Source organism: Ursus maritimus, unplaced genomic scaffold, assembly GCF_017311325.1.
Source record: "Ursus maritimus isolate PB19 unplaced genomic scaffold, ASM1731132v1 scaffold_12, whole genome shotgun sequence".
Taxonomy (NCBI): domain Eukaryota; kingdom Metazoa; phylum Chordata; class Mammalia; order Carnivora; family Ursidae; genus Ursus; species Ursus maritimus.
The window spans coordinates 69365113-69386058 of NW_024423564.1; the positions used below are offsets into that span (position 1 = coordinate 69365113).

A 20946-nucleotide genomic window follows, 5' to 3' on the forward strand; every position below is an offset into this window, starting at 1 on the left:
GCCTTTGTTCAGAGAGAACAAATCAAGGTAGAACTAGGGGGCTAGTACTCAGCATTGTCGATTTAATAAATGTATGCATGCATGAATGCCGGAACTAATTTAATGGGTGGCAGTGGTGGGGGGAGGTTGCTGATACGACTGCAGTCCCACTCCAACCCTAGGGCAATGGCAGTATTATGAACGGCTCCAGCCTAGGAGGCTTGGCTACAGTGAACCCCTTCCACTCTAGGAACTAGAAGCTGGCCCCACAACTCCCTACTGAGGCCTCTCACCCTTCCCCCAGGCCTTCGCCCAGTTCGGTGGTGGCGGCAGAGGAAAGGAAGCCGAGACAGCAATGCAGTGAAGATCCAGGTTTACTCTTTGGGGATGGGGGGGGTGAGGAGGAGCTGTGGGTGGGACGGGGGTGCCCCTCAGTAGTCAGCTGTATAATCTGTGCCATGTAGCCCCCGGCACAGCAGTGTGAACTCCTTCACCATCTCCTTCACCCGCCTCTTGTTCACTCGCTCACTGAAGAAGGGAAGGGAGATCAGGTTAGTACCATCCACCGCCACCACCCCCTCCTCTGGACCCACGCCCAGGCTGCGCCAGCTCTGCTCACCGAAGGATCTGCTGGCTGAAGGTGTCCTTCTGTTCAGGGCTGAGGCGGGCAGAGGGAAAACCAGGCGGCTGCAGTGCCTCCTTGATCCACATGCTCAGGAGGCGGAAGCAGTGTTTGTTCAGAGCAAACAGGATGTCGGCAAAGCAGTCCATGAGGCTGCGGGAGGCCTGGCCCCCGATGGCCTGAGGGAGATGGGTTCTCAGCACACCAGGGCCTTGTCCCATTGGCAGCAAGGGTGCCTAGCCACACCCCACCCACTCCCGGACAGTTCCTCAGCCAAACCGCACATGGCAAGTGAGTGCTGCTTTCTGAGAGCCTGCTGATTCTCACAGCAGCCCTAACAACTGTCAGCCATTTAACTGATGAAGAAACAGAGTCAGAGAGTTTAGGGCACCAAAGGCTCAAGCTTCCCAGAAGGGCAGCTGCCTGGCAGTGAGGGCCACCCCACCGCCCTCAAACACTGGCTCCATCTCACCTCCAGCACTGCTACGAGCAGCATACGGCCATCCTCTTGAACCACTTTCCCCACAGGTTCTACTTCCCCACACCGAGGCAGCAGCTCTGTCTACAGAGGATGGAGAGGCCTGTCAGCCTCAGCTCTTTCCCCACTCTCTCTGGGGACAAGACTGGCACACCACACCCCTACCCTCTGGAGTCCTGAGCAGGGCAGGGCTGGATATAGGGGTGGTGGGGGGTCAGGACTCAGCACGGGACTCACAAAGAAGCCACAGGAGGCCTTGACAGTAGGTGCCTCGGGGAACTTGAGGGCCAGCACAGCTGTGGGAGAGGCAGAGGCAGAGGCAGATCAGATGGGGCCTAAGGATCCTCCCAAGGGGGCCCCCAGGCCCTCCTGTCCGCCTGGCCCCACTTACCACACTGGAACACAGCCTTGACATCCAATCGTTCACACAGGAACAAATCTGGCTTCCGCTTCAGAGCCTGCAGGAGGTGGAGCTGGTAAGCCCAGCCCCAACCAGCTCCAAGGACCAACCTCCCTAGCCCCCCACTCACCTGCCACCCCAGACCCCAACTTCACACACCAGAGGTTACAGGCTGCCAAAATCAGCCACCCAGCCATCTCTGGGGCACCCAAACCACCCCATAGTTCAGTCGGTCAGGAGGGGAGCAGCCAGGGGATGCTATGTACATGTATGTGTACATGAATGCACAGGTGTGTGAGAGGTTGGGGGGTGTCACAATCCAGAAAGCTTGGGTCCCAAGTCACTCCCTGAGCAAACACTTTTATTCTGCCCTCCATCAAGGCCAGATCTCCTGCAGGCTCCAGGTAGCCAGCAGTGACTGCTTTGATTCAGAGGCAGTCAAAGCCCCCTGGATTTGTTAACAGGACAGCAGGAAGAAGAGAGGGCAGCTGGATGTGGAGCTCAGTCCAAAAGCCCCCCCTCCCACATCCCACCTGCATTCCTCAGACACCCTCCAGCTTAGAAAGAGGAAAAGTAGGGTAGGAGCCTTGGAGCCATGGCCCCACCATTCAACCAGGATCCAAGCCCTTCTCAGCCACACCCAGCCCAGGAGTCAGTGCTGCCACGTGGGGGGAATGGAAAGAGTACAGGGGGCAGAGAGCCCACCCCAAGTGGTACCAGGAAACGAATGGCACATCCTCAGGTCACAGGAGATGCTCTGCACAGCTCCAGCAGTCATCAAACACTGCTGCTCCCCAGCAGCCCCCCAATGCATACCATGTAGACCCCTAACCCCCCAGCCCCTCACATACCTTCCACGCTCCCAGGTTCACTCATGTGCAAACACCTCCACACGCACCCTCTGGGAACACCCTACTTACCCTCAAACACACCTCTACACATCCCTTATACATACTTTCCCACATTTGCAACACACCCTGCTACATATTCACATCCCCCAGCCATGTCCACATGCCGACACCTTCAAGCTACCCGTTCCTCTAGCACGTGTACTCTCCCGACACACCCATCCACAAACACACATGCAGTGCCCTCACCCCCAGAGATGCACCCTCACAGATACCCACACACATGTCCATTCAAGCCCAGAACACACTCCCTATTCCCCGCTCCTCCTGCACCCCACCCCTTCTACTAGGTTTAAGTTCTAGGAGAGGAAGAACTGTGCCTGCTTTTGCTTACCATTACACCCTCAGCATCTAGCAGAGTACCAAACGCGTATTATGCACTCAGTAAATATTTGTGGAATGATTAAGCAAAGAAACACATCAGTTACCCCAACCCACAGGAACCTCCCCATCGTCCCCACACTAACCCCATGTCCCCACAGCTCAACGCATGTATCTTCCACAACCTACATCCCTTAATACAGACATACTGACACCACGGTATATGCTCCTCCGTCAAAATACACACTCCAATAGCCCCCACGCACACCTCCAACACACATCACTGTCCGAAACCCATCAATGCCTAATGACATCAACATACAATCAGTGCACACGCCCACACTTCAACTTACACATTTATCCCAACACAACACACATACTACTTAGAACAGCTACAGGATTTCTGTTTCCAGACCAAACTAAACTCAAAACACACAAATAAGGTCAAACACACTTAAACACACACCAAACACAAACACATCCCAACGCAGTCTCACAATGGAGCCAGCACCCCGCCTCCCAGCAGCAGCAGCAAACCCATTGAGAGCCCAACTCAGGGCTCCACCCCAGCACATTCATCTTTAGCCCCTCCCTTCGCAGCTCCTCCCAGCCACCTCTCCAGAGCAGGCTGGGGGCACTGAGGCAGGCAGTTCCCGGCAGGAGCACGGGGACAATGAACCCCAGGCCCTTTAACTCCAATCTTACCCCTGAACTACTCGGGCACCCCAGCTGCATAGGAGCTGCTGGGCACAGTTACTCCCCCTCCTCCACCCAGGCCAGCCCAGCTCCTGCCCTTCAGGATCGCCTCTCCCTGGTCTTGGTGGAAGAATGAGCTAGTTGAGGCAAAGGGGCACTAAAGGAGGATGTTGGGTTGTCAACTTCCACGGAAACAGATGAAGAAACTCTATTCAACTGAACAGAAAAAAAATTTGTCAACAGAAAGCTAAAAATAGGCTTAAATTGAATTTCAACATAAGAGAAAGAGAAAGAGAGAGAACAGAACGTGAATGAATAAAACTAAAACACACCTGTGCCAGGAGTTGCATAAATGAATCAACAATATCAGGATGATCCCTGGGCCCTAAAATATAATAAAGATGGAACTTAAGAAAAAATTATACAAACAGCAACTCAACCTCATATAGTTATGTGGGACTGAGAGCCTGCAGGGAGACAGCGTGGGGGCACATGAGCAGCAGGAAGCAAGATAAAGAAACAAAACATACAAAAACCATGAACTGGGAGAAGCCCAACAGAAAGAGACGGCAAAGTGAAGGACGGGCCTGCCCCAGCTCCCTCCCAAGGGGCCTTCCACCTACTCCCCACTCCTCCTCAGGCCAGTCCCCCAAGTGATCCTTTGGTGCTGGAGCAATGTTGGACTCCACAGAGCTGAACAAACAACCCCCACACTCTTGCTGTAGCCTCTGGCTGGCTGGGGTGGCCCTACACTGCTTCCTACCACATACCTCCCCAACACTAGCCATCAAAGAGGAGGGCAGGGCTGGTGGGAGGTCAGTCCTTGGTAACTCCCGCAGACACCTGGCCGAAGGCCCCAGAAAGGTGAGGGCGTCAGGGCCTGAGCAGGTGCCCTCTCACTTCTGTGGCCTTAGGGCTCTGGTTCTGGCCAAGGAAAGGAATCTCTTGGGTCCACTTAAACCAGAGGACTCCTCCTTGACTAGGGCAGAGCCCAGTATGCTGTGGGGATGGCTGGGCAAGCCACCGGCAGGGTCTGGGGGATGAAACTGTATCATGAGGCCAAAAATGAGAGCCCCACCCAGCAAAGTCCCTCCACATGGACACCGACTCAGCAGAGAGCCAGGCTCAGGGCTGAAGACCAGCTCCCACTGTCTGGACACACAAAGAAAGAGGGAAACCAGTCAACATGTCACCCCATGGTACAGTGGGAGGGCAGAGGCTGAGAAAGGAATGGCAAGGCTGGGATAGCATAACAGGTAAGGCGGCCATCCTGTCTGCAAGACAACCGACAAGGCCCACAAATATGACTGCTGTTGGACGCTACCCTGCCTCAGTGCTGTTGACACCTGTGGCCAGCACAGGCGTGTGTCTGGAGCTCCTGCTTGGGCTGTTCCACTGTGGGGTGGAGGCGCTGCACAAACGTCTGCCTGACACACCACTAAGGAGCTGTGTGATCTTGTGCAAGCCACGAATGCCCAGTTTCCCCAACTGTAAAGTAGGTAGTGATCTCTTCCCTGCTTCCCCCTCCAGGCTATAAGGACCCACTGAGAAAGCCCATCTCCTTCACATCTGAAGCCCCAAGTTACTCAAGTCCTGGAAAGTGAGGCCCAATGTGCCCCATGCCTGGGTCCCCCTGCGGACAGCATGTTCCACATTCAGCAGCCACCCTGCTAGCGGTGGGCCCCAGACAGTGAGGAAGAAAGGTTCCGAGGGCCGGGAGACCCACCCTCCTCTCTTCAACAGCGTCTGATACCTGGCCTTGTTCTGGGCACTGAGGAGGCAGAGAGAAGAGACTCAACCCTGCCCTTGAGGGGCTTAGTCTAGGGAGAGAGACAAACACACAAAAGCTGATTACTGAGTAGGACTGGTGCTGTATCAGCAGGTGTGTTCATGACGCAGTTCCAGCACAAAGGCAGAAACACCCAGTTCTGCCCCAGAGAAGCTTCTGAGGACTGATGCACGGGTAAGGCATGGAGGAGTGAGAGCTCACCCAGTAAAGGGCACAGGGCATTCCAGTCAAAGGATCAGATGGGACACAGGAAGGGAGAAGTCAGTGTGGCTGCACTGCTGGTGTCTCGGGCCACTGGCACGAGCAGACCCTGAAGAGTACGCAGGAGCCGCATCGTGTGGGTGGGAGTGGGGTGAGAACCTGAGGCAATGGAGAACAACGAAAGGGTTTCCAGCCAGGGAGGGTAAATACTTAGATGTGTGTTTTCTAAAGAACATTACAACTGCAGGGTGCAGGAATGGCCTGGGGAAAAGGGCAGATGTCAGGGAAAGAAGTTAGAGGACTGCTGAGGGATCCGGACACCCTATACTGAGGTGTGGTCATGGAGCGAGGGGAGAGGTAAGCAAACTGCAGGATAATCAGGAGCCAGGACCACCCAGACTTGCCCCCGGCTAGATATGAGGAGTGGGAGAGGTGGAGTTAAGGATGGCCACACCCGGTTTCTGGCTCAAGTTTCTGCCCACTCTGCACCTACCCATGGCCCACTGGAGCAGAAGCCAGCATCATGGGACCACACACTGAGGACATAAGCAGACAGCGCTCTGGCTCCAGCTGAAAACCCTGGTGAGCCCCAACCTGCGACCACAAATCCAGGCAAGACTCATGAGGCTGGCAGAACAGCACCGTTTCTTTTCCGAGTTAGAAGCCTGGGTTAGACAGTGGGGGAGGCCTGGAGCCCCCTGCTCCCAGCTCTCTCAGGCAGAGGGCCACAGAGAATAGAGTGCTGGAGCCACAGCCAAAGGGTTTCGGCCTAGAATGCAGGGAAAGGAACCAGCACTCCCTGAGTACTTGAAGTGCAAAAAACCCCAAGCCAGGGGACCAAAAGACACTACTTTCATATCTATAACAATCCAATCAAGTACATGAAATCTCCATTTCACAGACATGGAAACGAAGGCTCCACAAAGGTAAGTGACTTGCCCAAGGTCATACAACTAGTTGGTGGTGATGAGCTTAGAATCTAGGTCTATCTGACTCCAAAGCCCATGCTCCTTCCCCTTTTCATTATATCCCAAAGAAAAGGAGCCAGCCTAGTGCCCCAAGTCCCTCAGAGCTCCGGTCCCACCTTCCCCCACATCAAGACTGGCCCTGAGCCCAGCAGGCCAGTAGAAGACATCATTCACTCTCTTATCCACTTCAACCTAAAGTGTCAGCTATTTGTAGGGTGACAATTGTGCTGTGCTTGATCTCGCAAGTTTCCCATCAAGTCCCATGTGCAACTCAGGGGACAGAGGAGAACAGAGTGGGCAGCTTTGGCTCCCCAGTCGGGGAAGCAGAGGCAGTGGCAGTGGCGGCAGCAGCAGAGACCCTGGTCAGGACCTACCTTGCTGGAAGAGGGTGAGTGTAACGGAGGTGACGAGCAGGAAGAGGGCCTCAATTGGGGGAAAGTGGGCAGGTTCATGAGCAAAGATGTGGACCAGCTACAACAAAGCAGGGAATGCTGGTCAGCTGAGGCCCTATCTCACCAACAACTGGCCAGCATCCCTGGAATGCAGGTCAGGACCCCTGCCAGGGCAGCCATTCACCCCACTCTACCCACCCACTCCATCCCTGGGTCAGATGAAATCTAGAACACAACTGCCTCAATCAGAAGGCCCACCTGTCGAGTGAGGTCAAGAGCAGAAGCCTGGGGGATGGTGCTGTACATCCGACCCAGCATCTCACACAGCTGTGGCACCATGGGGGCAAAGTCATCCAGCAGGGTCTTAACGGACTTCTCAAAGATAGCGCACACCGCCTTGGGGAGGAAGCAAAGGGGCCCATGAAATAGACAATAGTATTATGATCATCAAACTTGCCAAGAGACTAGATCTTAATTACTCCAACCACTAAAAAGAAATTATAATTATGTGGTGTGATAGGGGTGCTAATTATCATACAATGGCAATCACATTATAATATAGAAATATATCAAATCCACATGCTGTATACCTTAAATTTATACAATGTTAAACATCAAATATATTTCAATTCTTAAAAAAAAAGAAAAAAAAAAGGAAAAAAGGCAGAAAGCAAAGAGGCCCTGGTTAGCAGGTCACAATCACCTGGAACAGAACTGAGGCCCTGCACAGAGGAGGCCTAAGAGGGGGACCCTTACCTATAAGCCTGGCCTGGCCCTGCAAGTCAAGGAAGGTAAACAAGTCTGACCCTCACCCCGAAAGGCAGGAGGCAAATAGGCCCTTCTCAGAGGGGCACAGGATGGAACTTTGCAACTCAAGTCTTGCTACTTACATCTCCACCATTTCCTCTCAGAGAGCAGCAATAGCAAGAACATCCTGAATTGAAAAGGGACCAAAGGCAGGTCTCTGATTACAAAGTGGACCCCTGACTGTCACTCAGCCCCAACATTATAGTTCTTTGCTCAACCACTTTTTGTGACATTGGGAAGTTCTGAACATCTCCCCAAAAGATTCCTTGTACCTGTGGGGCAAGATTCACCTCCTTTATTTCCTCCAGACTATTGCAAGCCAAGATGGGGCAGCAACACCTTCCTCTGGTCCATATCTAAGCAAAGTCACCATGGGGGCAGAGAGCAAGGACTGAGGCTCACCTCCACCACCTGGGCATCATTCAGCCATTTGCTCAGCACCTTCTGGATAAGCTGGAAGACCTGCTGCAACACCACAACCACCTGAAGACACAGGAAGAAGTGAGGTGCTCCCATCACCACTCTCACCCACCCAAGATGGACATGGTAATGCAAAGCAGGCCGGAAGCTCGATCCTATTATCCCAGACTAGACATTGAGGACTCAATGGATGGGACTCTGGGGGAAGGAGTGGTTTGCTGACTCCCCCATGAATGAAAGAGGATATCCTGAATTCTAAGGATCATTTTAGAGGAAGCCTCAAAGTGCAAAGCAGGGATATTATGAGGGCTTCAGAAAATTACCAAAACTTTGTAACCTTTAAAAAAAATCACTCCCTATCCATTTCTGCTCAGAAAAATCCTTTTAGTGCCAAAAGCCTATGGGTTAGCCCCTGAAGAAGTAGAGCTGCTCTGTCTCCCAAACTGGGCTCGGGTGGAGAGCCCCAAGGCATGCACATAGATGGCAGCTTATGGAGGAGCAGAGAGCAGACTGAGGTCCTGGGAGGTGAGGGAAGGCAAGACAATGACTACCATGGAAGGAAAAGGGGCTCTGTTGGAGGATGCTGGCCCAAGTTTGGTCTAGAGCCAAAAGGGCACCTGAAACTAAGGTGAGGAGTTGAGGACAGGAGCCAGGATACTGTGGCTTCCTTTTCTCCAGGAGAAACCCTGGAAACAATGGTCCAAGCAGTCTCTCACATTTATATAGAACTTTACAGTATGCAAAGTACATTCACCCAAGACCACATATGCTATCCAGCACAGTTCTATGTGATGAGCAAGTCAGATAGTCTGACATTCATAGTTTTGAATGGGAAGCTGAGGCCGGCCCCAGATCAAACAGCTTGTAAGTGGTCACCCAACCCCCCTGTGCCTGAGCTTACCATAGTACTTATCGCACTGCTTTGCAACAATCTGTTTACATGTATTTCCTCTAGACTGGGAGCAACTCAAAGGCAAGAACTATTACATGTAGGGCATGTAAGTATCCCCAGTGCCCACAGGGGACAGTGAATAGTGAAGTAGAAGTTGGGGGTTAAACAAGGGTCCATAATTACATCACTTAGGAGGTCGCAGGATAATACTAATGTCCCCCATGGGGTGAAGGAACCACAATGACATCACCCCGGTTGGGCTGGGGACAAAGACAACATCACCCACAGGGTTGGATGAGACAATGACATCACTCCCTGTAGAATGAAGGGCAATGATAAGGTCATTCACAGGGTCAGAGGACCAAATGCATCATGCCCCACGGGGCCAAGGGAACAATGACAATATTACCCATAAAGTTGGGGAGAAACAATGACATTCCCCCAGGGTGTGTGTGTGTGTGGGACAATGGCAACATCACCCACGGGGTTCGGTCCCTGCGGCACTGGCAGCTTCCGGAGCTCAGGGCCTTCATGATCATCCTCATGATGACTGACATCCAGCGTGGTGAAGAGGTTGGAGAGAAGCCCCAAGATGTGGACAATGGCCAGCTTGTTGGAAGGATTAGGCTATGGGAGAATCAAACCAAGCTCTGGAACTCCCAGCCCCAGCTTGGCCCCTGACTCCAGCCCTGACTGCCAACTCCAACCCCACCCCCCAGCAGCACAGCCCACACAAACGGAAGCTCACCCCTGCCCTCTGGCCACACACACAAACACATGCATGCGTGCGCGCGCGCGCACACACACACACGCACGCACACCAGCTCACTCACTATCTCCTCTGCCAGCTTCTCCAGCTGCTGGATATAGGGCGAGATAAGTGAGTGTAGGTTCTTAAGGATCTCCTCCACCTGCAGGGCTGACAGCAGGAAGCCCAGCGCCTGCATCAGCCACATGCACTGGCTCGTCTGTGGGGCAGAACACGGAGAGTCAATCCTGGACACATTTGGTCATGGGTAGAAAGAATGAACCGCTTGGGGAAGGTTCCAAGAACAGAGAATAAAAGACAAGGGGTAGGAAAAGGCAGGAGAGGATTTCTGCAGATTTCTACAATACCCCCGAGGACCCCTAGAAACTTCTGGGCTCACCTTGTGGATCTGTTTCATCAACACATCCTGGAGATAAACAGAAGGAATATGGTATCAGTGGAGTGCAATGTGCCCTGAGACACAGCCCCACCCAGGCCCCCGCATACCTGGGAGACAGCCACGATGTTAGCAGCATAAGGTGGCAGGTCATACTTGCATTCTCGGCAGATCTTCTTGAGGGTGGACACAGAAGAGACAGAGAGCTCAGGATTGCCTAGGGCATGCAGTACGAGGGGCAGAACACTGTTGATCATGACAGGGTGGTCAGCCAGCCATTCAGACAGAGCTCCTGGGGGAAGAAGAAAGAGGGGAGGGTATTTGAGGCAGGTCAGGCTGGCTTTGTACCATGTCCCTGTGAGGTAGGCAGAGCTTCTGACAGGATCAAGTTACAGCCCTAGTACTGAATAGGGAAATATGCGTGCACATGCTCAAACAGGAGCCTTATAGCTGAGAAGCAGGAAGGAGTTACTCAGAAGAGGCTTAGCACTGCTCTTTCATTGACAGCAAACTAGCCTCACTGAATTGCAGCTCAGAACACTGTAGGAAGGACCCCTAGATGTGCCAGGACAGTCAGTTGGCTGCAATGCTGATTGTGTGTGTGGGCATGTGTCTCTCCCATTTTGGACAGGAACCAGCAGGCTGACTGTGGCTGGGGATGGGTGCCTGTGGCTCTGGAAATGTGCTCATGGGTGTGTGCCAGATCTCACCAATGGTGAACATGACAGTATCCGCCAGCTGCACGTTGCTGATGCTGATCCGTGGGATGAGGCCAATGAGCCCAGGCACCACATCAGAGTAATTGACGTCGATGGTCTCTGCGATGGATTGGAAGCCATAGAGCAGGGCCTCTGTGTGCTGAGGAAAGAGGGTGCCACTGGCTTGGCTGAGGAGGAGGGTATGACAGTTCTGGGAGGGCTGAGGAAATCAGGCTTGGGAGGTACCTGCCAGGAGTAGGGCTCCTCTGAGCTGGTGAGCAAACGGCCCAGCTTGTCATAGAGGTTGCTGAGCAGCTCGGCCCCCAGCATCTCATACACATACATGAGCGTATCTGAGATGTCCACCCTAAGAAGCAGATGAAGACCTTATACACTGCCCAGATCCTGCCCCCAAGCCCAGGAGCCCACCCCAGCTCCTTTACAACCCTGCAAAAGTGCCTAGAGAATAGAGAAAGGAGCCCCAGGATTTAGGAAGCCTGGCCTTGGGCTCCTCCCCTTATTGCCTTCATTAGTTCAGGACTCTATTTAGAGGTAGGACTGGCCTGCTACCATCACCTGTAAATCCGGAACTGCTCCTTCTCATCTGAGGACCAGAACCCGTATTCCTCGTCAGAAGGGAACTGGGCCTTGTGCAGAAGCACATCCACCAGCTGGAAGTAGACTGGCCGGTACACCTGCTGGTACACAGCCTGCTTCTCTGCCTCGAAGGACAGAATGTCATCCTGAGAGAGCCAGGGAAGGAAATCAGCTACCTAGGCTCTAGGCCCAGAAGCCCATAATCTACCTTCTATCATTACAGCTCAATCCTGCTAGAGGTCACATAGACACACCTGCAGCGTGTACCAGAAGGTGAGGGTCAGGGAACTGGTGGTCTCGTTGACAGGGTAGTGGCCAGGGATGCCAGTACAGAACATAATCATGTTGACAAGGGCCAGGAAACTCTGCCAGTGCTCCACTTGGTCCAGCAAGGCCCTTAGAAGGAGGACGTATAGTAAGGTCATTCCACCTCCCCCAACAGGGCTTCAGAACTCCACCTCTTAGAGGGCCTTGTTATCCTCCCCCACACCACCAGTTGCCCAACTCCTCACCGGGAGTGGTTCTCGCCCAGGGCCACAGCAATGCGACAGATGCCATGGGAGGTCTCCATGTCCCCATTCTGCACTGCCTGTCGCAGTTGATCTTGCAGTCCCAGCACCAGCGGGATGAGTTTCAGGAGTGTGTTCACATACCTGGAGGCATGAGGTTAAGGAAACCCATCAGAGCGTCTGCCCATCCCCCACCAGCTTTGAGAGAAAGGCATATTCTCTGTCTTCCAGCAAAGCCCCCTCCCCACATTAAACCCAAAGGAAAAAAGAGGTCAGGGCCTACATGGTACCTTTGATGCTGCCCATGTTGAGAAAAACCTTAGGTCAGGGACCTACCTCCAGGAGAACTCTGGGAAGAAGTATGAGAAGGTCAGTTTTGAATGAGTTGAATTACATCCTCTAATTAGACTTACAGTTGATGCTGCCATGGGTTAAGACTTCTGGGGAAGTTGAAATGAGATGCATGTATTTTGCATGTGGGAAGGACATAATTTTGGGGGGATAGAGGGCAGATTGTTATGGGCTGAATTGTATCCCCCCAAAAATATATGCTGAAGTCTTGACCTCTAATACCTCAGAATGTAATCTTATTTGGAAACAGGGCCATTGCAGATGAGGTCATAGAGTAGGAGGGGAACTCTAATACAATACAACAGGTATCCTTACAAGAAGACAACCAACCACACGAAGACAGACTTACAGGGAGAATGACATGTGATGACAAAGGCAAAAATTGGGGTCATGCAACCGCAAGCCAAGGAAAAAGACTGCCAGCAAACTACCAGGAGCTAGGAGGACGTGAGGAAGGATTCTCCTGCAGGTTTTTAGAGGAAGCCAACACCCTGACTTTGGACTTCTAGCCTCCACAACTGTGAGACAATAAATTTCTGTGTTTACAACTACCCAGTGTGTGGTACTTTATTATGGCCCTTCCAGGAAACTACTATAGACAGTGTTAAGGGAGGAGAGGAGTTAATACAGGCCCAGGTGCCCTGATAAAGACTTCAGGAGGCACCGACAGCATCAATCACCACTGTCCACTCCACTCCCTACCACCAAATCCAAGCTCCTATGTATTCTGGTGGCAGTATGAATGGACAGCAGTAGATGATGAACCCGGAGAGAGCTAAGAGGCAAAATGGTCAGGACTTGATGACTGACTGGATAAAACAATGGGGAAGAGTTAAGGACAACTCTCAGGTTACTGGCTGAACAACTAAGTAGATGGTGGAGCTATTTACTGAGGTCAGGAGGAGTGGGTGGAGGGGGATAGTAATAAATTTAATGGGAGGCCAGAAGGTGGTAAGTTCAGCGTTAGGCATGTTGAATCGGAGGTGACTGGTGAGATCTGCAAACAGAAGTGTCCAGAGAGTTGGATATGAAAACCTGAAGCCCAAGGGAGAAGTTAGAGCAAGAGACAGTCATGGGCAAACAACTGATAATCGAAGCTATGGGAGTAGATGAGCATTGCCCAGGAAGAAAGCACTGAATGAGAGAAAAGGGTCCAAGTCAGAGTCCTGGAGCACAATGATCCTTAAGGGGGAGCAGGGGAAGCACAGTATACAAAGGAGACAGAGAACACTAGCTCCACTCACTGGACCCCTCCCCAGCAGCCTGCTCTGTGGAGAGCAGACTAATCAGAGGAAGTGATACTCTCAGCAGGGGTGGAGGGATCAGATGCTTGAGACCCCTCTGCTGCCAATCATAGTGTCAGCAGAGCAATCTATGGAGAGGCAGGGGGACTGATAGGACAGAAGAGCTCTATCTGCATTTGCCCTAAGCAGGCTGCTAGGCAGGCAGGTAGCCTTATAACCTCAGGGGTAGGATGAAAATAACAAGAGGCAACCAGCTCAGGATGTTGACTTTCTCCAAATCCCCATTCTGGTGGGGCAAGGTGTCCACGCCAGGATACCCCCAACCCAGAGAGAGCCGTAGAGGGTGCTGCCTGGAGACAGCTGGGATAGCTTCAGTCTCATGACCCTGACACAGGCTGCACCACCAGACAATGGGCACCTTCAGACCAGACTCTGGCACAAAGAGCAGGGGCAAGGCCAAAGCCCTGCCTGCAAGATCCCCAGCAGCTGAGATGGGGGCAGGAGGTAGTGCTCTATCCCCAAAGCATCCCTACCAAGGCTCTCACACACCTGCCAAAGTTCATATACACAGCAGGTACTCAATCTTCACTGAGTTCTTGATTTGTCATATTTGAGTTGCATAATAGGCTCAATCACGGACAATATGGTCTACAAGGGCTCAGAGTATTACTCAAGGTCATATAGCAACTTAGAGACAAATGCCAGGCTGGGGCAGCCGCCTCTACTGCTGTAGGACTACTCTTTCAGGGCCCAACCTGAATTTCTCCAAAGGATCTATGCAAATCTTGGTCTGTATCTCAAATTCTAACTGATGGGAGCCCCCAAGAGCCTGTCTAATTCACCTTCTCTCTTCCCCAGCCCCCAATGGAAAGCTTTTCTAGGATTAAAAACATATTTCAGGAAAAAGAAAAGAAAGGGAGAGAGAGCCAAGCAAGCAGTAGCAGCTTCTGGAAGAGTGGGAAAGAGGGGACTTAAGCACAAGCTCAGCCAAGGGGAGAGCCAATGTTAGGACACCTGGGGAAGACAGTGGCTGACCCAAGAGTCAAAACTACAGGTGACTCTCTCAAGCCAAAGTCTAGGAAACTAGACTAAACAGAGCAAGGTCCAAACTTTGACACCAGGCTGGGTGCAGCCCACCAAGAGGGGAAACCCTTGTTCAGATTTCCTATCACCTGGGCACTTATTCCTGAGAACTGTGAGTAGACAGAAGATCAGGTCTGAGGCTTCCAGAGGTTTCTAGGTTTGGGGAAGGGAGATAGAGAGGATATCTTTAAGGCCATGGCTGAGACTGGGTTCGTGAGGCCTAGTTCCATTGGCCAGCTCAAGCTGCTGGGGCAGGGCTGCTGGGACTTGCTGGCTGCCACTCACACTGAGCTCAGCCCAGACCTGCAATTAGAGCTCCGGGAGGAGAGCTGAGAAAATGGGGAGAGTTGCTAAGCAACCATGGGGGCTGCAGCCAATGGGCGCTCAGGAGGCTGTGGGTTCCCTCACTGGCTCCTTGTTCGCTCATTCGTTCAGAGGAGAAGAGGCATCAATTACCTGCCAAAGCCCTCGAGACTGGCTGGGCGAGTAAACCTGGGTGTATTCAAGGACACCCCACATCACCCATGCAGTGGCCCCAGGCAATTCTCCTTAGCCACCAACTATCCAAACCCAGCTGGCACTTGAGCTTCAGGCTGCTGAGGAAGGCTAGACCTGGGACTTGGTACCCACCTTGAGTTGGAAAACCTGGGAAACCACGGGAAAGACAGACTAACTGCCAATCCAGTAACAATACCAAATACTAGCAAGTACCGTTTGTGGGGTGTACAGGAACCACGCGAAACCTTTCATAGACCTTCTCTTCTTTGATCCTCATACCAAAATATTCTTTATAGAGTACCAGGAGCCCTGTGCACATTATCCTATTTAAGCCTTTACAACTCTGTGAGGTTGATATGATCACACCCATTTTACGGATGAGGAAACTGAGGCTTAAAAATGACTTACCCAAGGGCTCAGATCTAGTGAGCTGACCATATGGGATTCAAACTCAGACATGACTAACGCCAAGGCTGGAACCATTAACCACTCTCTGATGCTATCTCTTTCAGTGTTTTTCCCTCCAACTCTGCTAAGGGTTTCAAAAGCCCCATCTCTCGTTCTTTTTTCTTTTTTTTTAAGTAGACTCCATGCCCAGTGTGGAGCCCAGCTCAGGCCTTGAACTCACAACCCTGAGATCAACACCTGAGCTGAGATCAAGAGTCAGATACTTAACCGACTGAGACACTCAGGTGCCCTAAAAGCCCTATCTCCGAGGTGTTAGTGTCTCCAGACTTGCCCTGTCCAATCCAACTTATACTAAAAATCTCATTATGCCATTTTCTCTGCTTGAAATCCTTTAATATCTTTACATCCTCCTCAGGATGAAGACCAAAATCTTAAGTTTGGCTGATAAGGTCTTGCATGATCTGGGCCCAGACCTCCCACAACTGGCCCTTAAACCCTTTTTTTTTTTTTTTAAAGATTTTATTTATTTATTTATTTGACAGAGATAGAGACAGCCAGCGAGAGAGGGAACACAAGCAGGGGGAGTGGGAGAGGAAGAAGCAGGCTCATAGCGGAGGAGCCTGATGTGGGGCTCGATCCCATAACGCCGGGATCACGCCCTGAGCCGAAGGCAGACGCTTAACCGCTGTGCCACCCAGGCGCCCTAAACCCTGCTGTTTTAATCACCACCACTCACCAAACTCTCTCAACACCTTTTCCTTGCTCAGGCTCTTTAAATCACACCTCCTCTAGGAAGTCTTTCACAACCCTAGGATGGGGTTAAATGCCTCCTCCGGGCTCTCAGCCCACCCCCCCCCCCCCCCCCCGCTTTCTCCATTGTAGCATTCATCTCATTGATCATACTTGCCCTTTCATGTATCTACGAGACTGTGAGCTCCTGGCTTGCTGAAGTCAACCCATTCATCTTTGTGCACCTGGTGCTCAGCACAGGGCCCAAGACACAAACAGGTGCTCAAGAAACATCTGCTGCACAAACAGCTCACTACACTCACCTTCTTTCCGGTCCTTGTAGGTACTATGGTGCTGCCCACCACAGGCCTTTGCCCCTGCTTTAGCTCCTGAAGCCTGGAACACTCACTCCTCCCCTGACCTCCCCCACCCCACTCCCATCTCTCACCGCTCAGGCAACTCCTACTTTTCATCTGTTCAAAAAATACTGAATGCTACCAAATGCTGCCAGACACAGTGTGACAAAATAAAACGACAAAGTGCCTGTCCTCACAGAGCTGAGAGACCAATGGGGAGACATACGTTAATTTACAATGAAACTGTGTTGCAGGCTAAGAAGGAAAAACACAAGGAGCTCTGAGATAAAATAATTGAGAAGACCAAACTTAGTCTTAAAAATCATTGACGGCTTTCCTAAGAAAATGAAGTTTCAGCTGAGGTAGAGATGATGTGCCAAGTACATTTGGTGGTTCAGAGGCTAGAAGGAGCATGGGACAGTCAAGGAACTGAGAAGACTGTGTGAGAATGAAGAAAGAAGCACGGCAAGAGAAGAGGCTGCAGAGAGCCATACTGTGCAGCACCTCTGTGAATCACATTAAGGATTCTGAACTTCATCCTAAGAACTCTGAAAAGCCACTGAAGGGTTCCAAGCAGAAAGGACAAACTGGATCCTCATTTTCAAAATATCACTCTGGCTGCTGGGTGTGCAATAAAAGGTACAAGAGTAAAAACCAGGGGACTAGTGAAAAAGGCTCTGCAGTAATTTGGGGAGAGAGATGATGACAGCTTGGACTAGGGTGGTGGCAGTGGAGATGGAAAAAATAGATTTGCAATATGGTCAAGAGCAGAACAGCCAGGACTTGGCGACTGATTGGAGAGAAAGAGAAGAAAGAGTCAAATATTGTAATGAATAATTCGTTGGATGGTTAGTTGTCTGTCTCCCTCTCTGAACCATAAGGACCATGTCTTGTTTGCTTCCTGTGTATCTCCAGCATAGGACCACGTATGCAGTAGGCACTCAAATAGTGTTTATTGGATGGATGGATGGATGGATGGATGGATGGATGGCCAAGCAAGCTGTCCCTCTCTGGGAAATGGGGATCAGCTCACCTCTGGGCATCAGGCTGCGAAATGGCATTGACGATGGCCTCCACACTGCTGTCGAAGAGCTCCGAGTCCTGCAGAGCAGCAAAGGCAGCCTGAATGAGCGCCTCACAGTCCTGCAATGGCACCTCCAGCTGCACCCAGCTGGAAAAGCACTTGAGCACCTTCTGACGCACACAGCTGGGTGAGCTGGGCTGCTGCAGCAGCTGCTCTAGCAACGGGAAGACAGCCCCGCACTCCACTGCCAGGCTGGCCCGCACCAGGCCTTTGCGATACTGAGGCAGACGGCTTGTCTGGAACTCCTCTGGCAGCACTGTCAGCAGCTCGAGTAGGGCCAGGCAGCGGCCCTGACCATCCACCGGTGAGTCCTCAGCCTGGAAGAGTCGTACCATATCTGCCACAGCACACGGCCAAGCGTCAGGCATCATGCTGAGAGCCAGGGAGGCCAGTGCCACACACAGCCGAGTCAGCACAATCTTGGAGCCACTAGCAAAGTGGGTGATCTGGGTGAAGAGCTGTGCCTTTAGACTTTCATACTGGTCAGTGGGTATGTCACTCCAGTAGCGAGAGATCTTGATGTGCAGGGCACTGGCCCCAAAGTACTGGATCTCAGGCACCTTGTCGGGCTGCAGTAGCTGCCAGCTGAAGTGCCAGGCCTGTGGGGAGACCTGGGCCTGCATCAGCCACTTCTGAGCCAGGTTCTTGTTCTCAATGTTGGGATCGTAGTAGAGCTGGTGCAGCGCCTGCAGGACAGCACAGGACTGAGCAGGTGCTGAGCACTCTGGATCCTGCCAGAGCCCAGAACAGAGGGCATGACTTGGTCCTGCAAGTCTGCTCTCTCTGAGGGGCTGAGCAGGAAGAGCCCAGGGCTCTATAGTGTTTCTTGGGCCCTGGGTCCTACTGATATCTTGAGAGTCTGAACTGTGCCCATGCTCTCCCATATTCTCTTCTCCTTATAGCAAAACATTATGGGTTCAGAGAGTGAAACTTCACAAGAAAGCAGAGAAAGAGGAGGCTGAGCTCCCCAAAAGGGAGGCACTTGAGGTAAAGGACAAGGCCCAGGTTGAAGGAATGGCTCCACAGGGATGAAGCTAAGCCTGAGAAGAGCATGGAACAGCCTGAGGGGCCTTGACCCTCCCAGGCACAGCTGCTCCCATCAACTCCAAGAGTTCTATTTGGCTCCCCCAGGATCATCCCTAGGTCACCCCAGATGCTGGCACCAAAGCCAGAGTGAAATCTGAACAGGACTAAGACTTTGCCAGGCAGCCGTAGGCCAGACACATACTGGAGGGGAGGGTGAGAACACCCCTCAGACAGCACACGTGAGGGTCCAAAAATCTGGTCAAGAAGTCTTGGCCGGCAGCCCTGGCAAATGCCTCGTCTGGAGCTCTCAACTAGCCAAACCCCCAGGGTCCCAATTCCATAGGGACTTCACACAGTAAGAAAACAGTGGTTTGTCTCCCTGGCAGCACATGGAAGAGTGCGCCACCATGCCAACACTGCCCAGCCCCAGGGGGTGGAACAGTCAGGTCAGGACTCTGATCCCCTGAGCAGGCTCCATCCGTGTAGGCTTAGCCCAATCTGTACTTCCGACAGCAAGTTATAGCTACTGTCCCTTGTTTGGCCCCTCAAGGATGCTGAGGCAGGCAAAGAAAAGAAGCAGAAGGGTTGCATTCTTAGCATTTGGTATGGCAAAAAGGGCTCAAGAGTAACAAATGAATATCTGCAACCATTCCTTGCATTCCAGCAAGGTAGCCCTATCTTCCCATTCATTCCAGTGGGGAGGTATTTCTGCAACCTAGGCCTCTGGGGCAGAACACAGAAAAGAACTAGAGAAGCAATTCTAAAAGGATGGCCTGGGCAGTGGGAGAGCCTGGGAAGGCCATGGCAGGAAGCTGTGTGGGCAGGAGAGCAGGGAAAGGACCCTGAGGCTGCCAGCAGGGCTGAAGCCCTTGAATCCAGCACAAAACAAGGGGGCCAGGCCTTCCTGCCTGCCCAGGACTGGTCTGGCCTCCATCCAATATAAGAAGGACCCTTCTCCAAGAAAGAGTGACAAAACCCCAGACTGTTTTAGTTTCAGGTTATTTTCTGAGCCCCTGGGTCACCAAACAGGTCCAGGATGGCTCAGCATCTGTACAGGTTCTGGGGACTGAGCTGTAGGTCTCCTGGGTTCCAGGTTTCTTACTGCACTGCTCATGCAGTTCCCATGGAGCTGGAGAATAGCCAGTCTGGCTGTAGGTCTAGGCCATCAGCACCCTGGAGGGACCATCCCAAGACCCTAGAGTATCCACAGAGAACCCATGTCTAAGGAAAGCCAAAAATAGCCCATTAGGACACCACTACACTGCTGTCCACGCCTGCCCAGAGAGACAGCAAATGCCAGGTGCTCTGGGGGCACCATCCCAGCGGGCACCCTGCCCAAAGCCTGGGCTCTGGCATTAGTGTCAGTCCCCAGAACTTGTGCTCTGTCACCGGACTGCCCACCCCAGGGCCCTCGTACCTTCTCCACGTTCTCCACAGTGAAGTCCAAGGCTGGTGCTGCTCCAGCCCCTGCAGCCCCCGGCTGCTCCTCCCGCCGCTCCATCTTTGCTCCCTCCCCAGCAGGGAGGTGGACCCTGACCTGTCTCCTGCCCCAGCCCCTTGGCTGCTGGCCCCCTGCTAGACCCCGGCTTGGGTGCCCAGGAAGCGGTGGGGTGACAAGGGGCCCAGGGCGGGCATGGCTGCCGAGGCCTCCCCACCTCGGTCGGGGATGGGGGGCTTGCCAGAGGCCAAAAGGGGTGCTCTTAGGAGGAGACCAACTGAGGGGGACTCCGAGGAGGGAGCCGTCAGTGAAGAGTTCGCAGGTGGGGGTCCCGGTGGTAGGTTACGGCTCTATCCTCAGAATCTATGAGGAAGGAGTCATAGGGAAGGCAGGCCTGTGGGGGAAACCGAGCCCCTGGCCCGTGAGAGGTCACCGGGTCGATGGCCTGTACCCACAACACCCTCGTCTGAGTGAGCTCTCGGGTCCTACGAGGAGGTCACGGGGTGGGGGGTGACGAGGGAGAGAGCCCTTCGCGGGTTACGGAGGCGTCCGACGAGGCGCAGGGGTGCAGCTTCGCGAGTCTGGGGCGAAGAGTCCGTAGAGTTGAGGGGCTGTGGTAGGTCCCCTCCGCTCGGCCTGGCCCGCGCTCTTCTCACCGCCCGGCTCCGGCCCCGCTACCGTCGCTGCCGCCGCCCCAGTGACTGACAGGCGAGCCGGCCCGGCCGGGACGGGGCGGGGACCTCAGCGAGGCGCGGGCTGCCCCCAGCGCCTGTTCCCGGCACCGCCGACTCAGGCGCCGCCCTCCCCCCGCGCCTGCCCTGGCCCGGCCGGGCCCGGCACAGACCGGCACGGCCCAGCGGAACTGCGCGGAAACTCATTCCGGGTCCCTGGTCCTGTCCTCGCGCCG

At 53.1% G+C, this 20946-nt stretch overlaps 1 protein-coding gene across 2 annotated transcripts; it reads right to left on the minus strand.

The window, feature by feature from the left end:
- Positions 1-335: 335 nt before the first annotated feature.
- IPO13 (importin 13) lies at positions 336-20737 on the minus strand. Of its 2 annotated transcripts, XM_008699319.2 has the most exons (20): positions 20019-20735; positions 17525-18261; positions 11826-11966; positions 11568-11709; positions 11293-11459; positions 10963-11083; positions 10729-10876; positions 10129-10310; positions 10022-10048; positions 9707-9841; positions 9357-9500; positions 7964-8044; positions 7013-7150; positions 6737-6833; positions 3737-3789; positions 1471-1537; positions 1317-1375; positions 1074-1163; positions 599-780; positions 336-507 (listed from the first exon to the last, which is right to left on the minus strand). In XM_008699319.2, exons 1-20 carry the CDS (start codon positions 20100-20102, stop codon positions 411-413), a joined length of 2892 nt encoding a protein of 963 aa, XP_008697541.1. In that variant the 5' UTR covers positions 20103-20735; the 3' UTR covers positions 336-410. The 2 variants fall into 2 exon arrangements, with proteins under 2 accessions (XP_008697541.1, XP_008697542.1); XM_008699320.2 differs by lacking the exon at positions 9357-9500 and having other exon boundaries at positions 20019-20737.
- Between the last annotated feature and the right edge of the window lie 209 nt (positions 20738-20946).

Excerpts from the sequence above, each read along its gene's own strand:
- IPO13 (XM_008699319.2), bottom strand. The coding sequence starts at position 20,102 with ATGGAGCGGCGGGAGGAGCAGCCGGGGGCTGCAGGGGCTGGAGCAGCA. Across the intron at positions 10,311-10,728 it reads TACTGTCATGTTCACCATTG|GAGCTCTGTCTGAATGGCTG; the intron begins GTGAGATCTGGC and ends TTCTTCCCCCAG. Across the intron at positions 1,164-1,316 it reads AGGCCTCCTGTGGCTTCTTT|ACAGAGCTGCTGCCTCGGTG; the intron begins GTGAGTCCCGTG and ends CATCCTCTGTAG.